Source organism: Scyliorhinus canicula, chromosome 12 (genome assembly GCF_902713615.1).
Source record: "Scyliorhinus canicula chromosome 12, sScyCan1.1, whole genome shotgun sequence".
Classification (NCBI taxonomy): domain Eukaryota; kingdom Metazoa; phylum Chordata; class Chondrichthyes; order Carcharhiniformes; family Scyliorhinidae; genus Scyliorhinus; species Scyliorhinus canicula.
Window position 1 is genome coordinate 9,532,923 of NC_052157.1, and position 22,732 is coordinate 9,555,654.

The following is a 22,732-nucleotide window of genomic DNA, read 5'->3' on the forward strand; positions in this document are numbered from 1 at the left end:
TGTCAGTTCGTCCAGTGTTGCGATCCTGTCGTCCGTGTATAGGTCCCTGACTGTCAGTGTCCCCCGGTCCTGCCTCCACCTTTTGAAGGTGGCGTCGGTCAGTGCTGGTTTGAACCTATGGTTGTTGCAGATGGGAGCCCTGTTCGACATTTTGGTCAGGCCAAGTTGCTGCCGCAGTTGGTTCCAGGATTGGAGGGTGGCTGTCACCACTGGGCTGCTGGAGTGTTTTTTGGGTGGGGATGGGAGTGCTGCCGTGGCGAGGGCCCGGAGGGAGGTTCCCATGCAGGAGGCCTCCTCCGCACGCACCCACTCAGCTTCTGGCTCCTGGATCCATCCCCTTACTCGCTCGGCTGTTGCTGCCCAGTGGTAGAATTGTAGATTCGGGAGGGCTAACCCTCCCCTGGTTTTTGTTTTTTGTAAGACCTTCTTTGGGATCCTAGCATTTTTACCCCCCCATACGAACGCCATGATGAGTTTGTCCAGCGCTTTGAAAAAGGCCTTGGGGATGTAGATCGGAATGGATCTAAACAGGAAGAGGAACCTGGGCAGTACGTTCATTTTGATCGTCTGAACTCTCCCCGCGAGGGAGAGCGGGAGTGTGTTCCATCTTTGCAGGTCCTTTTTAACTTCCTCCGTCAGGCTGGTGAGGTTCCATTTGTGGATCCCTTTCCAGTCATGGGCTATTTGGATCCCCAGGTAGCGGAATTTATGTCGGGCTTGTTTGAACGGCAGCCCCTTTAGTGCTGCCCCCCCCCCCCCCCCCCCCCCCCTCCCTGCGGGTGTACTGGGAAGATCTCACTTTTGCTCATGTTGAGTTTGTAGCCCGAGAAGGCTCCAAACTCTTTCAGGAGCGCGATGATTCCGTCCATGCTGCTTTGTGGGTCCGAGATATAGAGGAGCAGATCATCCGCATAGAGTGAGACTCTGTGCTCTCTACCTCCCCTTCGGATCCCCCTCCAATTTTTTGCTGCCCTGAGCGCGATTGCTAGCGGTTCAATTGCTAGTGCGAACAGCAGCGGGGACAGTGGGCATCCTTGTCTGGTGCCCCTGTGCAGCTGGAAGTATTGGGAGTTGGTATTGTTGGTCTGTACACTCGCCATGGGAGCGTTGTACAGGAGCTTTACCCAAGCGGTGAACCCTGTTCCAAGCCCGAACCGCTCCAGTACCTCTATGAGGTATTTCCACTCGACTCTGTCGAAGGCCTTTTCTGCGTCCAGGGAGACGATCACCTCTTGTGTTCTCTCCCCGGAGGGGGTCATTATCACGTTCAGCAGGCGCCTGATGTTCGCGGTCAGCTGTCTACCTTTGACAAAGCCCGTCTGGTCCTCTGTGACCACCTCAGGTACACAGTCTTCTAGCCTTTTGGCTAGGATTTTGGCCAGTATTTTGGCGTCTGCATTCAGCAGAGATATGGGTCTGTATGACCCACATTCCGTTGGGTCTTTGTCTTTCTTAGGTATCAGCGAGATTGAGGCCTGTGCTAACGTGGGTGGCAACGTGCCCCTAGCTAGCGAGTCTGTGAACATCTCCCGCAGGTGCGGGGCCAGCGCTGCCGCAAATTTTTTGTAGAAGTCCGCCGGGAATCCGTCCGGTCCCGGCGCCTTCCCCGCCTGCATGGAGCTAATGCTCTCCATGATCTCTCCCAGTGCTAGTGGTGCTTCCAGATCCCGTTTTCTGCCCTCTCCCACGACTGGTATGTTCAGTCCGTCAAGAAACCGGTTCATCCCAGCCTTCCCCGTTGGGGGCTCTGAGGTGTACAGCTCTTGGTAGAAGGCCTTGAAGGTTTTGTTAATCCTCTCTGGTTCTGTTTCCAACGTGCCTCTGGTATCTCTGATTTGCGCAATTTCTCTGCTGGCTGCCTGCTTTCTCAGCTGGTGGGCCAACAGGCGGCTGGCTTTGTCTCCGTGTTCGTATAGGGCCCCGCGTGCCTGGCGGAGTTGGTGTACTGCTTTCCTGGTGGAGAGGGTGCTCTTTCTAAGAGCCGGTGCAGACTCGATGGGCCGAATGGCCTCCTTCTGCACTGTAAATTCTATGATCTATGATTATTGATATAAGTGGTCGGTAATCATTCTGCTCAGCTGTCCACAACTTGTTAGCAACTGGGGCAATGATTGCGGATTTCCAACCAGGAACAGTATGCCTGTTGAACGATTTCTGAAAGACCAGAAAGAAAGGAACTGCCAACTGATGGGAGCACATTTAACAGTGTATTGAGTTTAAAATTACAGCTGAACAACATCTTTGACCCTGAAAATCTACAATGTCATGTTAATTATGATAATAATTCCATAGATTTAAAAAAAAATTTAAAGCTTATTTATTATATTTTAACCCCACGGCCGCGATTCTCCGCAACCACGATGGGTGGGAGAATAGCGGGAGGTCCACTCCCGCATCTCCCGCTGTTCTCCCCCCCCCCCCCCCCCCCCCCCCCCCCCCCAATGGCATGTCCGGTTTTGCGACACGCCCTCGGAGAAACGCGGGCCGCCGTTTTTCACGGCGGCTCGCGATTCTCCGACCCGGATGGGCCGAGCGGCTTGCCGTTCCCGACCTGTTCACGACAGCGGCAACCACACCTGGTCGCTGCCGTCGTGAACATGGCGCGCCAGGTAAGTGTGGGGCCTAGGGGGGGCGGATCAGGGATCGAGCACCATGACCGTGCTCTGGAGGGGACTGGCCCGCGATCGGTGCCCACCGATCGTCGGGCCGGCGTCTCAAGGGGACGCACTCTTTCCCCTCTGCCGCCCCGCAAGATCAAGCCGCCACGTCTTGCGGGGTGGCTAAGGGGAAAGACGGCAACCGTGCATGCGCGGGTTTGAGCTGTCCAACCCGCGCATGCGCGGCTGACATCATTAGGCGCCGCCGCAGCGTCATTCTTGGCATGCCGGGCCTTGAAGCCAGGGACAAGGCCCGGCCGCCGAGTTTTGCGGTACGGCCCGCCTATCCCCCCCGGGTAGGGGAGAATAGGGGGCCGGGAGAGGCTTCTGACGCTGTTGTGAACCTCTCCAGGTTTCACGATGGCGTCGGGTCTTGCGGAGAATTCTGCCCCACATATTATCTTTATTTTATTGCCTGTAAAGATTGAAGGATAATCGGTAATTTTTTTGAAACTGCCTGGTTTGCTGTCTGTGAGAATTTGTAAATGTGATTAACTACTTAGCCTGTTTGGTGAACATCAGAGATCCCCTTGAGCTGATGCCAGAATCAAAGTACTAACAGGAAGGGTGAAATGGATGCCACATAGATGGCTCGCTCTTTGTGGACAGCTGTCTTCGAGGTCTGCGACAAGCAACATTACTTTGCCACTGAGCGCAAAATATGGGGCTGTATCTTGCTTTCTTCAACATCTATTTTTTTTAATTGCTGTGTGTAAAGTGCAGCACTATTGCTGCCTGGATCTACCACATGCTGTTTCAGTTGTGATAATTCAACTGAATTGTATATTTCTAACATTTTTATATGATGTAAAATATTGTCATATAACATTTAAAGAATATTTTTGTGTCAATTCTGTCTGTATGTAAATTGTATGTTGTATAGATGCCTGGATGCAATTAGTTAACCTAACCCTCCCTGGGGAGATTGACCACGGTTCTAAACTGCAAGAGCAAAATTAAATAGTTTATTCCAGTCATCTAATTCAACATGCATTGAATTCCAGATCTGAATTTATTCTCCTGTTGTGTCTCCCATTGGCTAACAATGTAAACGTTGACAGAGTGTCTCATATAATTGATAAGTCATCTTCAAGCAAAGAACTGTGATATCATTCTTACCCAGGACCTCAAGATTGCCACTCCACGGCCTCTCATTGGTCTTTTGGGCAAGGTTGCCATCCACTAGATCATACAGATCAAAATAATTCAGATTTGCTTCATATGGTTAGCTGACCTTAGCTGGGGCAGCAATTACTTGGCCTCAGTAAGTTGAAAGCAGAGAAACCGGGTTCAGTTTCTGCTCCTGGTCATGATGCAATGATTCTTGCACACAATATCAAGACTGATTCAGTATCAGCAGTGTTTCTTCCAGATAGGCTGTTGTTTTTATTTAAGCTCTCACCTAAACAGTGACCACATAGTTCAAGTGCCAGAAAGCTACCACCGCTGTAGAAATATAGTAGAAAGTATTGAGTAACTTAATAATAAACCTTTTAATAAAACCTCCCTTTGCTTAGGACATTGAAACCTATCACAAAATTAATAGTTTGGAGGTTTACTGGCCTGCAGTGACTGTGTAGACAAATACAGCAGAATTCAGCATCAGCAGCATCCCAGCCTGTCTCTTTTTAGAGGTATTAGTTGAGTGAAAATCTTGACGAGGGGAACTATTTGAATAGTATCTTGGGAACGTCAAAATTTATTGTGAACTATTGAAATATCTGTTCTTCACTGGTGTATGATCCTAGGTTATATTTTGTAAACAGATGCATGGCTTGAACCCATAACCTTTTGATCTGGCGGTGCGAATATTAGCAACTGGGTCCAACTACCACTAGGGAAGTAGATTAGAAATATAGAAGGGGAAACACTTTAGAATTCCTTCCCTTCCGTAGCTTTTTAAAACCCAACTTTGGTGATTTAAAAAAAAAAAAATTTAGAGTGCCCAATTTTTTTTTTTAATTAAGGGGCAATTTAGCATGGACAATCCATCTACCCTGCACATCTTTGGGTTGTGGGGGTGAGACCCACGCAGGCACGAGGAGAATGTGCAAACTCCACGTGGACAGTGACCTGAAATGAAATGAAATGAAAATCGCTTATTGTCACGAGTAGGCTTCAATGAAGTTACTGTGAAAAGCTCCTAGTCGCCACATTTAAAATGATGAAGGGAATAGATAGGATAGATGCGGGCAGGTTGTTTCCACTGACGGGTGAAAGCAGAACTAGGGGACATAGCCTCAAAATAAGGGGAAGTAGATTGAGGACTGAGTTTAGGAGGAACTTCTTCACCCAAAGGGTTGTGAATCTATGGAATTCCTTGCCCAGTGAAGCAGTTGAGGCTCTTTCATTAAATGTTTTTAAGATAAAGATAGATTGTTTTTTGAAGAATAAAGGGATTAAGGGTTATGGTGTTCGGGCCGGAAAGTGGAGCTGAGTCCACAAAAGATCAGCCATGACCTCATTGAATGGCGGAGCAGGCTCGAGGGGCCAGATGGCCTACTCCTGCTCCTAGTTCTTATGTTCTTATTCTGGCGCCTGTTCGGGGAGGCTGGTACGGGAATTGAACCGTGCTGCTGGCCTGCCTTGGTCTGCTTTAAAAGCCAGCAATTTAGCCCAGTGTGCTAAACCAGCCCCAGGATTGAACTCTGGTCCTCAGCGCCATGGGGCAGCAGTGCTAACCACTGCGCCACCGTGCCACCCAGCCTTGGTGATTCTTAACCATTGCTTCTTGAGTTGCTTCACCTCTTCTATTATTTCAACCTCCATGGTATCCTGCAAGATTGGCCTTAGATTCTCACTGTGGTTTCTCAGTAAGAAAAATAATTCACAGCTTCTAATTTATCAAGAAATAATCCACTGTTGATGGCTGACAATGGCTGCAGCCTGTCATTTAAAGTATAACATTGCAATAGTTCGTGAATTAGCATACGGTGACATTTTGTTTTATTTTATTGCAGGTTATTCTCTTGGACATTACAGTCGAACTTCAAAAACAAATTATGTCAGAGCTAGAAATTCTATACAAGGTAATTTTCTCGCATTCGACTGCTAATTTTAGCTTTGTTTGACTTGTTTAAATTGTGAGACTCTTTCTTAAAGCTTCTTTGCTTTTGTTTTTCAAAAACATAGTGTGATTCATCGTATATAATAGGATTTTATGGCGCATTTTTTGTGGAAAACAGGATATCAATATGTACAGAATTCATGGATGGTGAGTTTGTCGGTTATTTTATACTTAAAATCTTTGCAAAGAACTAAATTGAACTGTTGGTTTTTTTTTGCCAATATGCTGGTCATCCACAAATCTGGCTACTTCCATGATCTGTTCCTTTCTGCTAGTATGTAAATCAAAACTGGAATAAAAGTATTCTTGGCAGTTAAGAATGCTTTGTGGAGATGAAAAAAATCTAACCCCAGAGTCTGTATTGAGACATACGGCAAAAAAGAAATTTCGCTTTATCAGCAGTAACTTGTTACACTTAAATCCACAGTAGCCCTGCAGCTTATCAGTGAATATAGCTAGATTTGACGGCACTTGAACTATTAGCTGAAACCTGATTTAGATGGCAAATAGGCAACATTTCAATTTGGAGTATAGCTTAGAGGATTTGTTGGCACCTTGATAGAATGTAATGTATTTGCAGTGGATTTCAAGCAGACAAGTTGGTTAGGGCTGTATGAATTTCTGTGCTCAGTATACAAGGCAAAAAAAGAGAACTATTGGATGCCATGGAGTGCTGAATTATGTTAATAAATGATCAGTATACGTCCACATATTGTCATACCAAATAAAAAACGGGTTAACAAGTGAAATGATTTGGCTTCTTCCATTTTGTGTATATTTTTATTTTATTTATTCTTTCATGGGACGGGGGCATTCCTAATTGCCTTGAACTGAGAGGCTTGTTAGGCCATTTCAGAGGGCAGTTAAGAGTAAACCACATTGCTGTGGTCCTGAACCGGGTAAGGATGGTAGATTTCCTTCCCTAATGGACATTAAACAACCAGATGGGTTTTTGTGACAATCAAAGATAGTTTCATGGTCACCATTATTGAGACCAGCTTTCAATTCCAGAATTTGATTAATTTAATTTAAATTAGAATCATAGAATTTACAGTGCAGAAGGAGGCCATTTGGCCCATCGAGTCTGCACCAGCCCTTGGAAACTACTCAAGCCCACGCCTCCACCCTAACCCAGTAACCCCGCCTAACCTTTTTGGACACTAAGGGCAATTTAGCATGGCCAATCCGCCTAACCCGCACATCTTTGGGAGGAAACTGGAGCACCCGTAGGAAACCCACGCAGACACAGGGAGAAAGTGCAGACTCCGTACAGACAGTGACCCAAGCCGGGAATCGAACCTGGGGCCCTGGAGCTGTGAAGCAACTGTGCTAACCACTGTGTTACCGTGCTGCCCTAAATTCTACTGGCTGCTCTGGTGGGATTGGAACCTGTGTCCCCAGTGCATTAGCCTGGGCCTCTGGATTAGTATATCTGTACCACCGTACATGTAATGCAAAAAAATATTTTCTTTGAATTCTGTATTCAGTGCTTTTTACCATTTTGGGAAGATCGTTCCCCATGCTGAGGATATGGTTCCCCAGATATTGATCATATCTGGGGTGGAGTATGGTTCCACAGACACTGATCCACACTGAGAGTATGATTCACACGCACTAACCCATGTTATGGATGTGGTTCCAGGCGGCACGGTGGCGTAGTGGTTAGCACTGCTGCCTCTCGGCGCTGAGGACCAGGGTTCGATGCCGTCCCCGGGTCACTGTCCATGTGGTGTTTGCACATTCTTCCCGTGTGTGCGGGGCTCTCATCCCCACAACCCAAAGATATGCAGGGTAGGTTGATTGGCCATGTTAAATTGCCCCTTAATTGGAAAAACATTTTAAAAAGAGAAGTGGTTCCACAGCTGCTGATCCAATCTGGGTGTGTGGTTCCACAGACGATGATTTGTCCTAGACTTCTAGTTCTGTGGACACTTGGGGCACGATTCTCCGGCTCAAGCGAGAGCACAACGGCCAGAGAATCCCAGGAGAGGCCTGCAGCGAGCCTCCTGACACGCTCCACGCCTTGCGAGATTCACCAGAGTCTGCGAGGTGTTGGAGTCTGAACTCCACCCCAAACGGGTGGGACCGAATGATGCTCGCGGGAGTGGGTCATTACGACCTAACGGTCCGGGATCCACCGGCCTCCCTCGATTCTTCGGCCTCTGCTGGGAGGCTGCAGGCAGGCACCGATCAGTGCTGGTCCACACAAATGTGTACCAGGCGGAACGGCACTGGGGGGGGGGGGTCCCGGGCGGGTCCCGGGCCATCGGAGATGCCTGGGTGGTCAGTGTAAATATAGGGTGGTCAGTGTAAGTGCAGGGTGGCCCCCTGGCCCTCCCCCAGGGACCTGGGTACTGCCCAGCTGGCACCTTGGTACTGCCACCCTGTCACTGCCAAGGTGTCTGGATGACACAGCCAAGCTGGCAGGAGCACTGCCTGGCTGTCATGGAAGCGTACTTGGGTGAATTGATAGAAATAAAAATGGGGTTAAGGTGGAGGAGAGAGTTCACAGTGTGAATGTGTTGAACTTCAGTCCAGAAGGCTGTAATGTGCCTAATCGGAAGATGAGGTGCGGTTCTTCCAGTTTGCTCCGGGCTTCACTGGAACGTTGCAGCAGGCCAAGGACGGACATGTGAACATGAGAGCAGGTTGTTGAGTTGACATTGCAGCGACAGAAAGTTCTGGGTCCTGCTTGCAGATGAACCAAAGGTGTTCTGCAAAGCAGTCACCCAGTCTGCATTTAGTCTCTCCAATATAGGGGCTGGTTTAGCACACTGGGCTAAATCGCTGGCTTTCAAAGCAGACCAAGGCAGGCCAGCAGCATGGTTCAATTCCCGTACCAGCCTCCCCGAACAGGCGCCAGAATGTGGCGACTAGGGGCTTTTCACAGTAACTTCATTGAAGCCTACTTGTGACAATAAGCGATTTTCATTTCATTTTCATTTAATTTCATATAGAGTAGAGCGCATTGGGAGCAGCGAAAGCAATAGACCAGATTGAAGGAGGTGCACGTGAAGCGCTGCTTCACCTGAAGAAGTGTTTTTAGGCCTTTGGACAGTGAACAGGGAGGAGGTAAAGGGGCAGGTGTTACACCTTCTGCGATTGCATGGGGTGGTGCTGTGGGAAGAGGGCGACATGTCGAGGGAAACGGAGGAGTGGACCATGGTGTCCCGTCATGAAGGGCCCTGCAGAATGCTGCCGGGGGAGTGAGGGGAAGATGTGATTGGTGGTGGCATTCATTGGAGTTGTTTATAGGCCATTTAATAGTCATGGTAATGTGAAGCATGGTATTAAGATCTGAGAGAAGCATGGGCAATACAGTAGTCATGGGTAAAGTCAATCTGCATATGTATTGGTTAAACAAAGTGAGCACTAATTCTGTGGAAGACGGATTTCTGAAGTGTATTCGGGATGGGTTTCTAGAGTAGTAAGTTGAGGAATCAACTGGAGGATAAGCTGACCTAGATCTAGTATTATGTGATGAAAAAGCTCCAATGAATAATCTTGTTGTAAAAGTGAAGAAATGAATTCTGAATACATAGATACATAGCAGATAGGAGCAGGAGGAGGCCTTTTGGCCCTTCAAGCCTGCTCCGCCATTCATCACGATCATGGCTGATCATCCAACTCAATAGCCTAATCCTGCTTTCTCCATGTATCCTTTGATCCCATTCTCCCCAAGTGCTATATCCAGCCACCTCTTGACTATATCAAAATCCAGACTGTTAAAGTTGAACAAAGTCAATTATGAAGGAATGAGGGACGAGTTCGCTGAGGTGGATTGGGAAATGCCTTAAAAAGATATGACTGTGCATAAGCAATGGATAGTCTTCAAAGAACTATTGCATAGCTTAGAGCGCCAATACATTCCCTCAAGGTGCAAAGACCCAAAAAAAAAACAGTTAACCGTGGCTGACAAAGGTAAGGATTATGTAAGGTTAAAAGAAAAGGCTTATAAAGTTGCCAGAATGGATCATAAACTTGAGGATTGGGGGGGTTTTAGAATACAGCAAAGGCAGGCCAAGAAACTGATAAAGAAAAGGCGAATAGGAAATGAATGCAATTGAGTAAAAAATGACTGTAAAAGCTTCTATAGGTATGTAAAAAGGAAGCCACATTTGGCAAAGACAAATGTGGTTCCATTACAGCCAGAGTCAAGAAAATTAATAATGGGAAATAGAAAAATGGCAGAGAAGCTAAATAATTTCTGTCTTCTTTCACTTTGGAAGATGCAGGAAATCTCCCAGATATAGAGATCCAAATAGGGAGAATGAGAAATGAGAAGTTGAAGGAAATTAGTACAAGTAAGAAGGTTGTATTGGAAACATTAATGGATATAGAAATTGATTAGTCCCCAGAACTTGATATTTTGCATCCCAGTGTTGAACGAGTTGCTATGGAGATAGGGGATGCATCGGTGATCATCTTCCAAAATTCTACACATTCTGGAATGGTTCCTGAAAATTGGAAGGTAGAAAATGTCACCTCGCTATTTAAGAATGTAGGGAGAGAGAAAACAGGGAACTTACAGACCTATTAGCCATACACCATTAGCAGGGAAAATGCTAGAATTTATTATAAAGGATGTGATACTTGGACAATCAAGATCTGCATAGTCAACATGCATTTACAAATGGGAAATCATGTTTGGCAAACTTGTTGGAGTTTTTTGAAGATCTTACTAACAAAATTGATAAAGGACAGTCAATGGACGCAGTACATTTGGATTTTCAGAATGCTTCTGACAAAGACCCCACAGAAGGTTGATCCGCAAAATAAAAGCATATGGGATAGAAGGCCATAACCTGGCATTGACTAAGGATTGGCTAACAGGCAGAAAACACAATAGGAGTAAACAGGTCATTCTTGCATTGGCAAGCTGTGGCTAGTGGGGTACCGCAAGGATCAGTACTTAGGCCCCAGCGTTTCACAATATATATCAATGATTTGGATTTGGGGACCAAACATAATATTTCCATGTTCGCAGATGATACGAAGCTCGGTGGGAATGTATGTTGTGAGGAAGTTATAAAGTGGCTAAATGAGGATTTGAACAGACTTAAGTGAGTGGGTAAGAACCTGGCAGATGGAATATAACATGGAAAAATGTGAGATAATCCTCTTTTGGTAGAAGGAATAGATGTGCAGAGTATTTCCTAAATGGTGAGAAATTGTGTAGATGTACAAAGGGACCTAGGTCATTGTTCATGAGTCACTAAAGGCTAACATGCAGATGTAGCAAGCTGTTAGGAAGGCTAATGGAATGTTAGCTTTGTCACAAGAGTATTGAATGCAGGAGTAGTGAGGTCTTGCTTCAATTGTATAGAAGGGTGGTTAGACAGCACCTGGAGTACAGTGTGCAGTTTTGGTCCCCTTACCCGAGAAAGAATATTATTGCCATAGAAGGAGTGCATCAAAGGTTCACCAGACTTGTTCCGAAAATGGCTGGACTGTCTTATGAAGAGAGATTGGGCAAATTGGGCCTGTACACTCCAGCGTTTCAAAGAATGAGAGGCGATCTAATTGAAATCTAAAAAACCTACAAAATACTTAAAGGAATAGGCAAAGTAGATGCGGCTGAGATGTTTCCCTTGATTGAGGAGTCTGGAACCAGGCGGCACAATTTTAAAATAGGGAAAGCCACTTAGGACCAAGATGAGGAGAAATTTTGTGATGCGGAGGTTTGAAAATCTTTGGAATTCTCTTTCTGAGAGGACCGTGGAAGCTTAGTTATTAAGTATGTTTAAGATAGAGGTTGATAGATTTCTGATGAGCAATAATGTAAAGGGTTACAGGGATAGTGTGGGTAAAAGGCATTGAATTGTCCAGTCAGCCATCTGGAACAGCAGAGCAGGCTTGATAGGCTGAATAGTCTACTCTGGCTCCGATGTTCCTTTCCAAGAATAGCACTTTTATTGGCGCCAGAGAAGCCAGTGGCATTGGGAAGACCTAGTAACAAAATATAAATCTTCCGGGGCTGTATGTCTCAGAAACAAAAATGCTATTATGATTATCTCACAATGAAACCCATTCTACAGGAGCCATTAACTATTAAATCAGTGTTTGTTTGAGCTGTGGTATCTACCACGTCTGGACAGATTTTGCCACCACTCAAGTAAGTCAGAGGGTTACTTACCTCTTGTTTATTCCTTCATTGATGAAAGAGTCCTATCTGGTCAAACATAATGTCAATGGTGCAATTTTTCATGTTATCCATTTATACGAAGTTGATTGGCAGCACTTCCACGGTACATTGAGTATGCCTTTATTCAAAGGATAAAAAAGAAATAACCTATTTTTTTCATTTCAGCTTCAAAATATAAATAAATAAACAAATAGTTCACAAACTTCTGTTCCCTTTCTTGAACGTAAATTTTTTTGTTATAGTTTGGAGTTTAAACCCTAATGACCTGTATTCTCTTTAACCCTGCGTTTGTCGTGTTTTCTTTTAATTAGTAAAAGTGCCTTAAGTAATTGGATATTGTACTTGACCTTGAACCAGATAGGGTCTTCCGGTATATCCAGTCATAAGAGCACAAAGGTAATTTATTTTAGAGCTTATAGTTAATGATTATAATAATCATCATTTAATATATATTCATGTTTTTCTCTTCTATTATAATTTCCTTTAGGAGGTTCTTTGGATGTATATAGAAAAATCCCTGAGCACGTACTAGGCAGGATCTCTGTTGCAGTAAGTTTAAATATTTTTTAAAAATTGTATCTCAATGTCATATTTGGGAAGATACTCATTAATTCCATTTTGCGTAGAATAAATGCAGAAAAAAATCATAACACCAAAAATCATTAAGCTAATTTGTATATATTTTTATATATTATCTATAAAACACACTGAAGAATCTTAGGTGACAGACACAAATTGCAATTTGCATATTATCACTGCCTAAGGGATGTTTGGAATTGTAGATACGGTTAGCTGGCTAAAGATTACAGGTAGGTCTTGTAAAAGTAATTAGATGTAACACTTCTATAATTTTTGGGCTGGTTGGGGACATCCTAATAGAGTTTGTTTTTAAAACCCTTTATGACTAGATCTGAACTCTTCATTTGCTGAAAGAAGCATAACAGCAGGTGTAAGTATGCCTGATCATCAGAGCAGAAATAAATAGTATAATCTTCCATTAGTTGGCCGACGAGGTGAAATACACTAGGGTTCTATATTGCAGAACATTAGGATGTATGTTTGTCTTTATGATTTGCCACTTTGCGCGTTCCCAATCATCCAACTGGTTACAGGTGCTGAGCAAATGGAAAACACAATTAGAGACCTAGTTACCCTCGATTACTCGGTAAAATCTGTTCAGGCCAACTGTGGAGCAACATTCACAAAGAGCTTTCCGATAAGCCAGAGGACAGATGAGGTGTGGAGGGAAAGCTAAGAAAAAAAACTAATCTTACCAGTAGTCTCCTTGTTGTGCCAGCCAGCATTCAGTCCCTCAACCAACAGCACCAAAGCAGATTATCTGATCATTCACTGTGCTGTTTGTGGGACCACACACTTTTGCAAATTGACTACTGCGTTTCCCACATTAGAAGAGTGATTACACTTCAAAACCATTTGACCATCTGCAATGCACTTTTGAGATTGTTCTTAAAAGATACTGCATAAATGCAAGTTTATTTTTTGTCCAGCTCTTCCTAATGTGCCATATTAGTGTTATTGCATATATTTTAAGAAAATACTCCTTCAGTAATATGGGCATGGGGGTCCAAACATGTGGGCTGGTTAAGATTTAATCCTCATGCTGTTAATAGCATTTAGTATACCATAAAGTCAGGTGTATAAATTGTACATTCAAATATGACTTCAAAAAGCTGTGTTGTAATTTGGCACTTGGCAGAAGTGGTAAAGAAAAAACTCTGGGCCAAGCTGTGTAAAAGCAAAACTATTATTTGCACCTTCTTTAGTCTTTAACACTACCATGAACACTCCCTTTGTCTTGTGTCCATTACATTTTTGTCAATCCCTCCTGAGCTCCCACCTATCCATGACCTTCTAGTCTCCTCCACCTTCTGCAAACCCCTCTCCAACTACATAGTCTGTCACATTTCTGCCCCTCTTCAGCTCTATAGAAGAGATGTATGGACTCGAAAGGTTAACTTTTTTCCTCTCCCCATAGATGCTGCCAGACGTGAGTCTTTCCAACATTTCCTGTTTCTATTTTGGACCAAATTATGGATTATTTAAGAATAAGTTCGTTCTGGTCTTAATTTGGATAGAAAAATAACGTCTGGTTCAGCAATCCAGAGTTCCCAGTGGGAATACACAAAGGGAGCAAATGGTGGTGATAGGATTGCAATGCTAAAACCTGGATTCTCCAACCAATGCTCTCTTCTAACACTTGTCCCTGCTAGCAATGTGGCAGAAAGCCACAAATGCCACTTAACCTCTCAAGTTTGTTCCTGTGAAGTGATAGTACTTTACTGTATCATGGATTTAACATAACATTTCATTTCATTCTGGAGGTGCATAATCATAGTTTAAATGCTAAGAAAGAAATACTCTGTAAAATCCTACCCTGACATGTTTAACTGGAGCAGGCATTGCACAAGTGTTACAGTCCAGTATAAACGTAACCTGCTCGCTGAGAAATAATGGCATTAAAACAGGATGTAAGATATTAGAAACAAAGATGTAATAATTAAATGCCTCTGCCTTCTATTATTAATGAAAATATTAACCCATTTCAGGTTAATGCCTTTGTTAAGATAAACAACAAAAGAACAATATGAACATTAACGTACTCATTATCAATATTGCAAAACCTAATTTCAACCCAGGAGTATTTCAATCAATATTTTGATAAATGCAGGCGGTTTCTAATCTATATATGGGATTTCTGGCTTTATAAATAGAGGATTGAAGTACAAAAGGAAGGAAGTTATGTTAAACTTTTATTGAATATGGTGGCCAATTCAGGGCACCGCCCTTTTGGAAGGGTGTCAATGCCTTGGAGAGGGTGCAGAGGACATTTTGTAGAATGGCTCCAGTTATCTGATAGCAGAACTCAGTCCTGGTGGGAGGCGGCAGAAGCTGGAATTGTTCTCCTGGGATCAAAGAAGGTGAAGGGGCAATTTAATGGTGGTGCTCAAAATCACAAGGAGTTGGAGTAGATAAAGAAAATGTTTCCAGAATGATCTGTAAGGCAAGAGTGTCTGTACCAGAGGGCACAGATTTAAGGTAATCGAGTAAAGAACCAGGGATGCCGTGAGAAAGAAATATGTCACAGTATTTCATCTTTGGGAGTGCACTACCAAAAGGGTTGTGGAAGTAGATCCTGTCGCAACTTTTAAAAGGAAATTAAATTAGTATTGATTGGGAAGATAGTGGAAAGAACAGGGTGGTGGGACTAATAGATAGTTCTTTCAAAGAGCCAGGCACGAATGGCCTGTACTTATCTTTCCATAATTCTATGATATAAAAATCTTGAGATGTTTATTTCCTGTTTGCACAACGCACAAATTCTTTTATAATATTAGGAATGCCTAAAGTGTAGCATCAATGTCTGCTTCTATTATATTTTAAAGGGTGCATTCCCATTTGTAATGCTGTCCTCTGAGGTGTTATAAGTCATCGAAGTCCATTTGCCATTTAATCTGTTGCAACATCCAGAGCTTTAAAAAAGTACCATTTCCTACAACTGAGCAAGGCCACAGAAGACATACAGGTGATGTATTGAGGGCCTCGTGTACAGAACATGTACATGTCATGTGTTACATTCTGTAATGTTTTCTTGATCTTTGTTTAGAACACCCCATTGCTCCAGAATAGCAAATCTTCCAACTTACCATGAAAACCATTTGGCGATCTGCTAGTATGATATATATATATCCAGAAAACCCATGGTATTTGCTAAAGTGTGATGGCTAAAATATAACAGGAATTAAGTGTGACATTTACAGGAAGTAGAACATAGAACAGTACAGCTCAGAACAGGCCCTTCGGCCCTCGATGTTGTGCCGAGCCATGATCACCCTACTCAAACCCACGTATCCACCCTATACCCGTAACCCAACAACCCCCCCCTTAACCTTACTTTTTAGGACACTACGGGCAATTTAGCATGGCCAATCCACCTAACCCGCACATCTTTGGACTGTGGGAGGAAACCGGAGCACCCGGAGGAAACCCACGCACACACGGGGAGGACGTGCAGACTCCGCACAGACAGTGACCCAGCCGGGAATCAAACCTGGGACCCTGGAGCTGTGAAGCATTTATGCTAACCACCATGCTACCATGCTGCCCTGTATGTTAGAAGGATAGCCCCAGCAATTACAAGCCAGTCAGTTTAACATTCGTGGTGGGCAAACTTCTAGAAACAATTATTCGGGATAGAGTTAGTAGTCACATGGAAAAATGCGGGTTGATTAGAAAGAGGATTTGTAAAGGGAAAATCATGTTTAACTAACTTGCTGGTGTTTTGAGGAGGTAACTGAAAGAGTTGATGAGGGTAATGCGGTTGATGTGGCTAACTTGGACTTTAAGAAGGCATTTGATAGAGTGCCACAGAACAGACTTGCGAGAAAGGCCATGGAATAAAAGGCACAGCAGCAACATGGATGCAAAATTCGCTGAAAAGTAAGAAGTAGAAAGTAATGATCAATGGATATTTTTCAGGCTGGAGGAAGCTTTGAAGTAGTGTTCCCCAGCAGTCTGTATTGGGACCCTTGCTTTTCCTGAAATATATTAATGATCTACATCTTGGTGTGCAGGAGACAAAACTTAGAAGTATTGTAAACTGTAACCAGGACAGTGTGGAACTTCAAAAGGACACAGACAAGTTGGTAGAGTGGGCAGATAGGTGGCAGATGAAGTCCAATGCAGGGAAGTGTGAGATGATGCATTTTGGTCGGAAGAACATGGAGAGGCAATATAAAATAAGGGATGAAATTCTAAAAGGGGTGCAGGAGCAAAGGGAGCTGGGCGCATATGTGCATAGATCATTGAAGGTGACAGGAAAGGTGGAGAGAGCAATTAATAAAGCATATAGTATTCTGGGCTTTAATAATAGCAGCATAGAGTACAAGAGCAAGGAGGTTATGCTGAACTTATACAAGCCACCAGTTAGACCTCAGCTGGGGGCTGAGAATGCATTGCCGAGAGTGCAGAAGACGTTTATAGAAGGTTCCAGGGATGAGAACCTGCAGTTATGATTGGAGAGGTTGGGATTGTTCTCATTGGAGAGTTGAAAACTAAGAGGAGATTTGATAGACATGTTCAAAATCATGAGGAGCTGGACAGAGGGAAAAACAGCAAGAAGGAGAGGGCACAGATTTAAAGTGATTTGCATAAAAAACAAATGCGAAGTGGGAAAGAACTTTTTCACACAACGAGTGGTTCAGGACTGGAATGCACTACCTGTAAGTGTGATTGAGACAGGTTCAGTCGAGGCATTAAATAGGGCAATAGATTATGACTTGAATAGAAATAATGTGCAGGGGTGCGTGGAAAAGGCAGAGGAATGTCACTAAGTCATGATGCTTGTTCGGAGAGCCGGAGCAGGCACGATGGGCCAAATGGTAATCTGCACCGTAACCATTCTGTGATGTGCTATAAACAAGTCTTTCAATATATTATCTCCCCTTCCTCTGAGTCTTGGAACTTCTTCCCTACCATATGACTTTGTGTACTGCTTCCTTGTGGGTGAACAGCCATGAATATTTTAAATTCTTTCATGAGATTTAAATGTGCTGGCAAGGCCAGCATATATTGCCCACCCTAAATTGTTCTTGAGAAGGTTGTGGTGAGCCACCTTCTTGAATTGCTGCAGCCCATCTGGCGTAAGTACATCCAATTCTAAGTTTTTAATCCAAAGATGGTGAAGGAAGTGAGGATGTATCTCCAAGCCAGGATGGTTTAAGTCTTGCAGAGGAGCTTCAGAGATGTCACGTTCCCATGCATCTGCTTCCTTGACTTTCCATGAGATAGAGGTCACGAGTTTGAAGATGCTGTTGAAGGAGACTTAGCGAGTGGCTGCAGTGCAACTTGTTTACAGTACACACTACTGCCATTAATGGGAATGTTTAAGATGGTAGTTAGGGTACTGACAAAGCTGCTTTCTTTGTCCCTGGTGGTTTGAGCTTCTTGAGTGTTGGTGGAGCTGCACTCATCCAGGCAAGTAGAGAGTATTCCATCACACTCCTGACGTGTGCCTTGTAGTTTGTGGACAGACTTTGGAGAGTTGGTAGGTAGTTACTCATCACAATATTCCGAGCCTCTGACCTCCTCATAGCCACAATACCTATATTTTTGTATGTCTAGTCCAGTTGATTTTATGGTCAATGGTAAACCCCCAGGGTGTTGGTGGTGGTGGTTTCAGCGATGGTAATGCCATTAGATTCTCTCTTGTTTGAGATGGTCATTGCCTGGCACTTCTGTGAATGTTACTCGCCACTTATCTACCTGAGCCTGATGCTTTCCAGGTCTTGCTGTATTGATGCTATCAGTATTGGAGGGGTAGCGAATGAAACTTTGTGCAAATCATTGTGCAATCATTAGCAAACATCCCCATTTCTGACCTTATGATGGAAGGCAGGCCTTCGATGAAGCAGTTGAAGATGGTTGGGCCTTGGACACCATCCTAAGGAACTCCTGCAGCAATGTCCTGGGGCCGAGATGATTGTCCTTCCACAACCATCTTCCTTTGTGCTAGGTATGATTCCAAGCAGGAGAGCGATTCCCATTGACTTCAGTTTTTCTGGGGTTACATGTTGCCTTGATGTCAAGGGCAGTCACTCTTGCTTCACCTTGTGAATTCAGTTCTTTTGTCTGTGTTTGAACCCAAGGCTGTAATGAGGTCTGGAACCAAGTGGCCCTGGTGGAGCCCAGTCCATGAATCGGTGAGCAGGTTAGAGACACTTGATAGCACTGTCAGTGACACCTTCCACCACTTTGTTGATCATGAGTACTGATGGAATCTATTCAGTTGGGCTAGATTTGTCCTGTTTTTTTTTGTGGACAGGACATACCTGGGCAATTTTCTACATTGTCGGGTAGATGTCAGTTGTAGCTACACTGGAACAGTGTGGCTAGCTGTGTGGCTCATTCTGAAGCACAAGTCCTGAGTGCTGCTGTTGGGATCTGGTCAGGGGCAATAGCCTTTGCCGTATGCTTGTTCCTGAAAAAAGTTAAGAATCTATGCGTGCTTGTCGTATTACAAGGTCCTGCCAATAATTAGTCATTTAAATTAGGACCTTTGAGGAGTCACAGCAGCATAACTGATGTGCATTGTATTTTGAGGCACTTTGTTAATCGCAGCCGATATAAAATCTGATCCACCATCAGACCTCTGCTTTAGGAAGATATCATTTCTGGCACAGCTGAAAATCACAGTAGATTGGCAAAAGTTACATCTGAATTTTTGGTAGCCTATTTGTGATAAAAGCAATAAGGAGATGCCATTGAGAATCTAAGGGGCAGCACGGTGGCACAGTGGTTAGCGCTGCTGCCTCATGACGCCGAGGACCCATGTTTGATCCCAGCCCCGGGTCACTGTCCGTGTGGAGTTTGCACAATCACTCCTTGGTTGCGTGGGTCTCACCCCCACAACCCAAAGATGTGCAGGGTGATGGATTGGCCACGCTAAATTGCCCCTTTATTGGAAAAAAAGAATAGGGCACTATAAATTTCTTACATTTGAAAAAATAATATCAAGAATTGAAATGGCTTGGTAACAAATAATACCTTGATTACAATTTTTTTGTCAATATTCTGCTCTCTTCCTCGAATTATCATTATCTTGAAGAAATGTGGTTGGAATAATCCTGGATTCAGGTTTTTTTCATTTCCCTCTATGGAAATGATATTGCAGTATCTTCTTACACCTCATCTTGCTTCTCAGTCTCACCTTTGATTGTTGGTTGATTGCATTTGCCACTAAGGAGAATATCTAAAGCCCAGTTGGGTAGGCTGTTGAAAAAGGACACTACATTCGAAAAATAAATATATGAGTATCACAGACTAATAGTTGTATCAGTGACCTCTAGACAAGACCACCAAAGTCTTGCTCAGGGACAAAAGGTCTTAAATTAGAAGATAATTATATGGGTCTTTAAAAAATCGTGAGCAAAAATCTTTCAATGAAACTAGCGCTCCATTAGAGGAGGACTTCCATGTATGCTTTCTACATTTTGAAAATATGCAGTATACCTAAAAAGACGGGGCCACCCGGTGGCGCAATGGTTAGCGCTGCTGCCTCACGACACCGAGGACCCAGGTTCGCTCCCAATCTCGGGTCACTGTGCATGTGGAGTTTACACGTTCTCCCTGTGTCTGCTTGGGTCTCACCCCAGAACCCAAAGATTTGGAAGAAAAAAAATTGGTACTGTAAATATGTAGACAAAATACACATTTGTAAGACATTTTTGATCGTGCAGAAGTAAAAATATGTTTTTCAAAACTAATTGGGTTAGAAAAATGAAATCTGCAAATTTTTGGTACCCCGTTGATGGCTGTTATTTGATTTAGCAATTTCTTTTGCTGGATTTTTAACAAGAAAAGATTTGATCATTCATTCGTTGGGGGAAAATTCTGCAATTTGAAGCACTTAATTATAGGTTGCATTTCTTCCACATTGGCGGTCTTATACTGACATTCATTATCCCTTGTAGTGACAATTAATTTAAATCCAAGTGATCAAACATCGACAGCTATTAGTTTCAGTTCATTCTAATTCACAGACCTTCATTTTCACAAAGTCCTGTAATTATCTTTGGAAACTGCCCAGGGCGATGGAGCTTCCCTTTGAATATTGGCTTTTATCAGTAAATTGGTCATGATTTGCTTGTTATACAGTAATTGTACAATTTTGTGAGATTTTATATTTGCACCGCCAAAATGGGAGTATTTAAATACACGTGTTGATTATGGAGTGGGCAAACAAAAGTTCCAGCATCAATTCACCTTGTGTTTTTCTCACAATTGATCAAAAAATTCTAACTCAGCATCAAGTCCCACTCAATACTTAGATTTGACTGAGGTATCCAAAATCATGAGGGACCTGGACAGAGATGATGGACAGAAACTGTTCCTGTTCGGAGAACCAGAGGACACTTGCACGGTGATTGGCAAAAAAGAAGAGAATCTGGAATGCACTGTCCGTGTGTGTGTGTTGGAGGCTGATTCAATCATGGCTTTCAAAGGAGAATTGAACAGAAGAAATTGGCGGGGCCATGGGGAAAAGAGGTGTGAGTGGGCTGAGATTAATCGCTCTCTCAGAGAGCCAGCATGTGCTGTAATCATTCCACGATTCTATGATAGACACAATTAAGTATTTTTGGATTAATATTTTTGTTCTTTTAATATTCTGCTCTTATTTTCATCATCTTTTATGACAAAACTGCAACTTTGTACAGTTTTGCAGTTCTCACTGCGTGTTTATGCTAGAGAGCTGTGAAGCATAAGGTTTATGCAAAAGAGCTGTTATAGTAATCTTTATTAGTGTCACAAGTAGGCTTATAATTAACATTGCAATGAAGTTACTGTGAAAATCTAGTCACAACACTCCGGCGCCTGTTCGGGAACACAGGGAGAATTCAAAATGTCCAATTCACCTAACAAGCACATCTTTCGGGACTTGTGGGAGGAAACCAGAGCACCCGGAGGAAACCCTCGCAAATACAGGGAGAACATCCTGACTCCGCACGGACAGTGACCCAAGCCGGGAGTCGGACCTGGGACCCAGGCGCTAGGAAGCAACAGTGCTAACCACTGCTACATTAGAAGTCAAAACTGTTTATGTTATTCTACGCACTCCCCTTCATCCCTGTGTCTGTTTATAGATCTGGGATTCTCAATCATTTTGGCTTCTGAGGCATTCCCTCCCTCTCCCATAATATAAAAAATTCATAGACCCCTGCAACATAACACAAGCATTTCTTATGTGTAAAATTGCATTAAAAGTATACACTTAACTCCCAATGGCCCCGAGGAGATACTCAGGGAGTCCGGTAATAATTGCTTCGTTGAGAATTTGGAGGCAGTTTCGCCAGCACTTCAGGTTGGGAGCATGGTCAAGGGAAATGCCGATTCAGGGGAACCATAGATTTGAGCCAGGGAAATGGGATGGAAATTTTCGGAGATGGGAGAAGAAAGAAATTAGAACACCTAAAGATTTATTTCTTGGGGCTCGTTTTGTGGGATTGAAGGAGCTCGGAGCGAAGTATGGGCTGCAGCAGGGGGAAATATTTAGATACATTCAGGTTCGAGACTTTTCCAGAAAGGCGATACAGAGTTTCCCAGTCGAGCCGGCTTCCACATCGCTGGAGGAGATGCTGACGACAGGGAGGCTGGAGAAGGGGGTAGTATCGGCGGTTTACGGGGCTATTTTGGACGAGGAGAAAGCGCCACTAGAAGGGATCAAGGCAAAGTGGGAGGAAGAGTTGGGAGAGGGTATGGAGGAGGGGTTCTGGTGTAAGGTGCTCCGGAGGGTGAACGCCTCCACCTCGTGTGCGAAGTGGGGGCTGATACAGCTGAAGGTGGTGTATAGAGCGCACCTTACAAGTGTGAGAATGAGCCAGCTCTTTGAGGGGGTAGAAGATGTGTGTGAACGTTGTAAGGGAGGCCCCGCAAATCGCATTCATATGTTTTGGTCCTGTCCAAAGCTGGAGGATTACTAGAAGGAGGTGTTTAGGGCAATCTCTAAAGTGGTGCACGTGAAACTGGACCCGGGCCCTCGGGAGGCCATATTCGGAGTGTTGGACCAGCCGGGGTTGGAAACGGGCGCCGAGGCAGGTGTTGTAGCCTTTGCCTCGTTGATCGCCCGAAGGCGGATCCTGTTAGGGTGGAGATCATTATGCACTTTCAAGAATTGGATCACATCGAACATTAGTGGGGTGGGGGGCTGGGAGGGTTGGGGGGAGGGGGGACTGTATGTGTTAATGGTGACTATGGGTGATTCCTGATTTATTTTTGTCATTTGTTTATGTTAATATGCTGGCCAACGTCTGGGGTTTGGTGGGGGGATGGTTTCATTGTTATCGATGT

At 44.0% G+C, this 22,732-nt stretch overlaps 1 protein-coding gene across 13 annotated transcripts in view; it reads left to right on the top strand.

Moving 5' to 3' along the window:
• map2k5 (mitogen-activated protein kinase kinase 5) overlaps window positions 1-22,732 on the top strand; it is a 338,825-nt gene that overhangs the window by 155,198 nt on the left and 160,895 nt on the right. For all 13 annotated transcript variants that reach the window (XM_038814887.1, XM_038814881.1, XM_038814883.1 and 10 more), the window contains 3 exons: window positions 5,618-5,686; window positions 5,790-5,871; window positions 12,357-12,418. In XM_038814887.1, coding sequence (XP_038670815.1) covers window positions 5,618-5,686; window positions 5,790-5,871; window positions 12,357-12,418 — 213 coding nt within the window. The remainder of the gene's footprint in view (window positions 1-5,617; window positions 5,687-5,789; window positions 5,872-12,356; window positions 12,419-22,732) is intronic.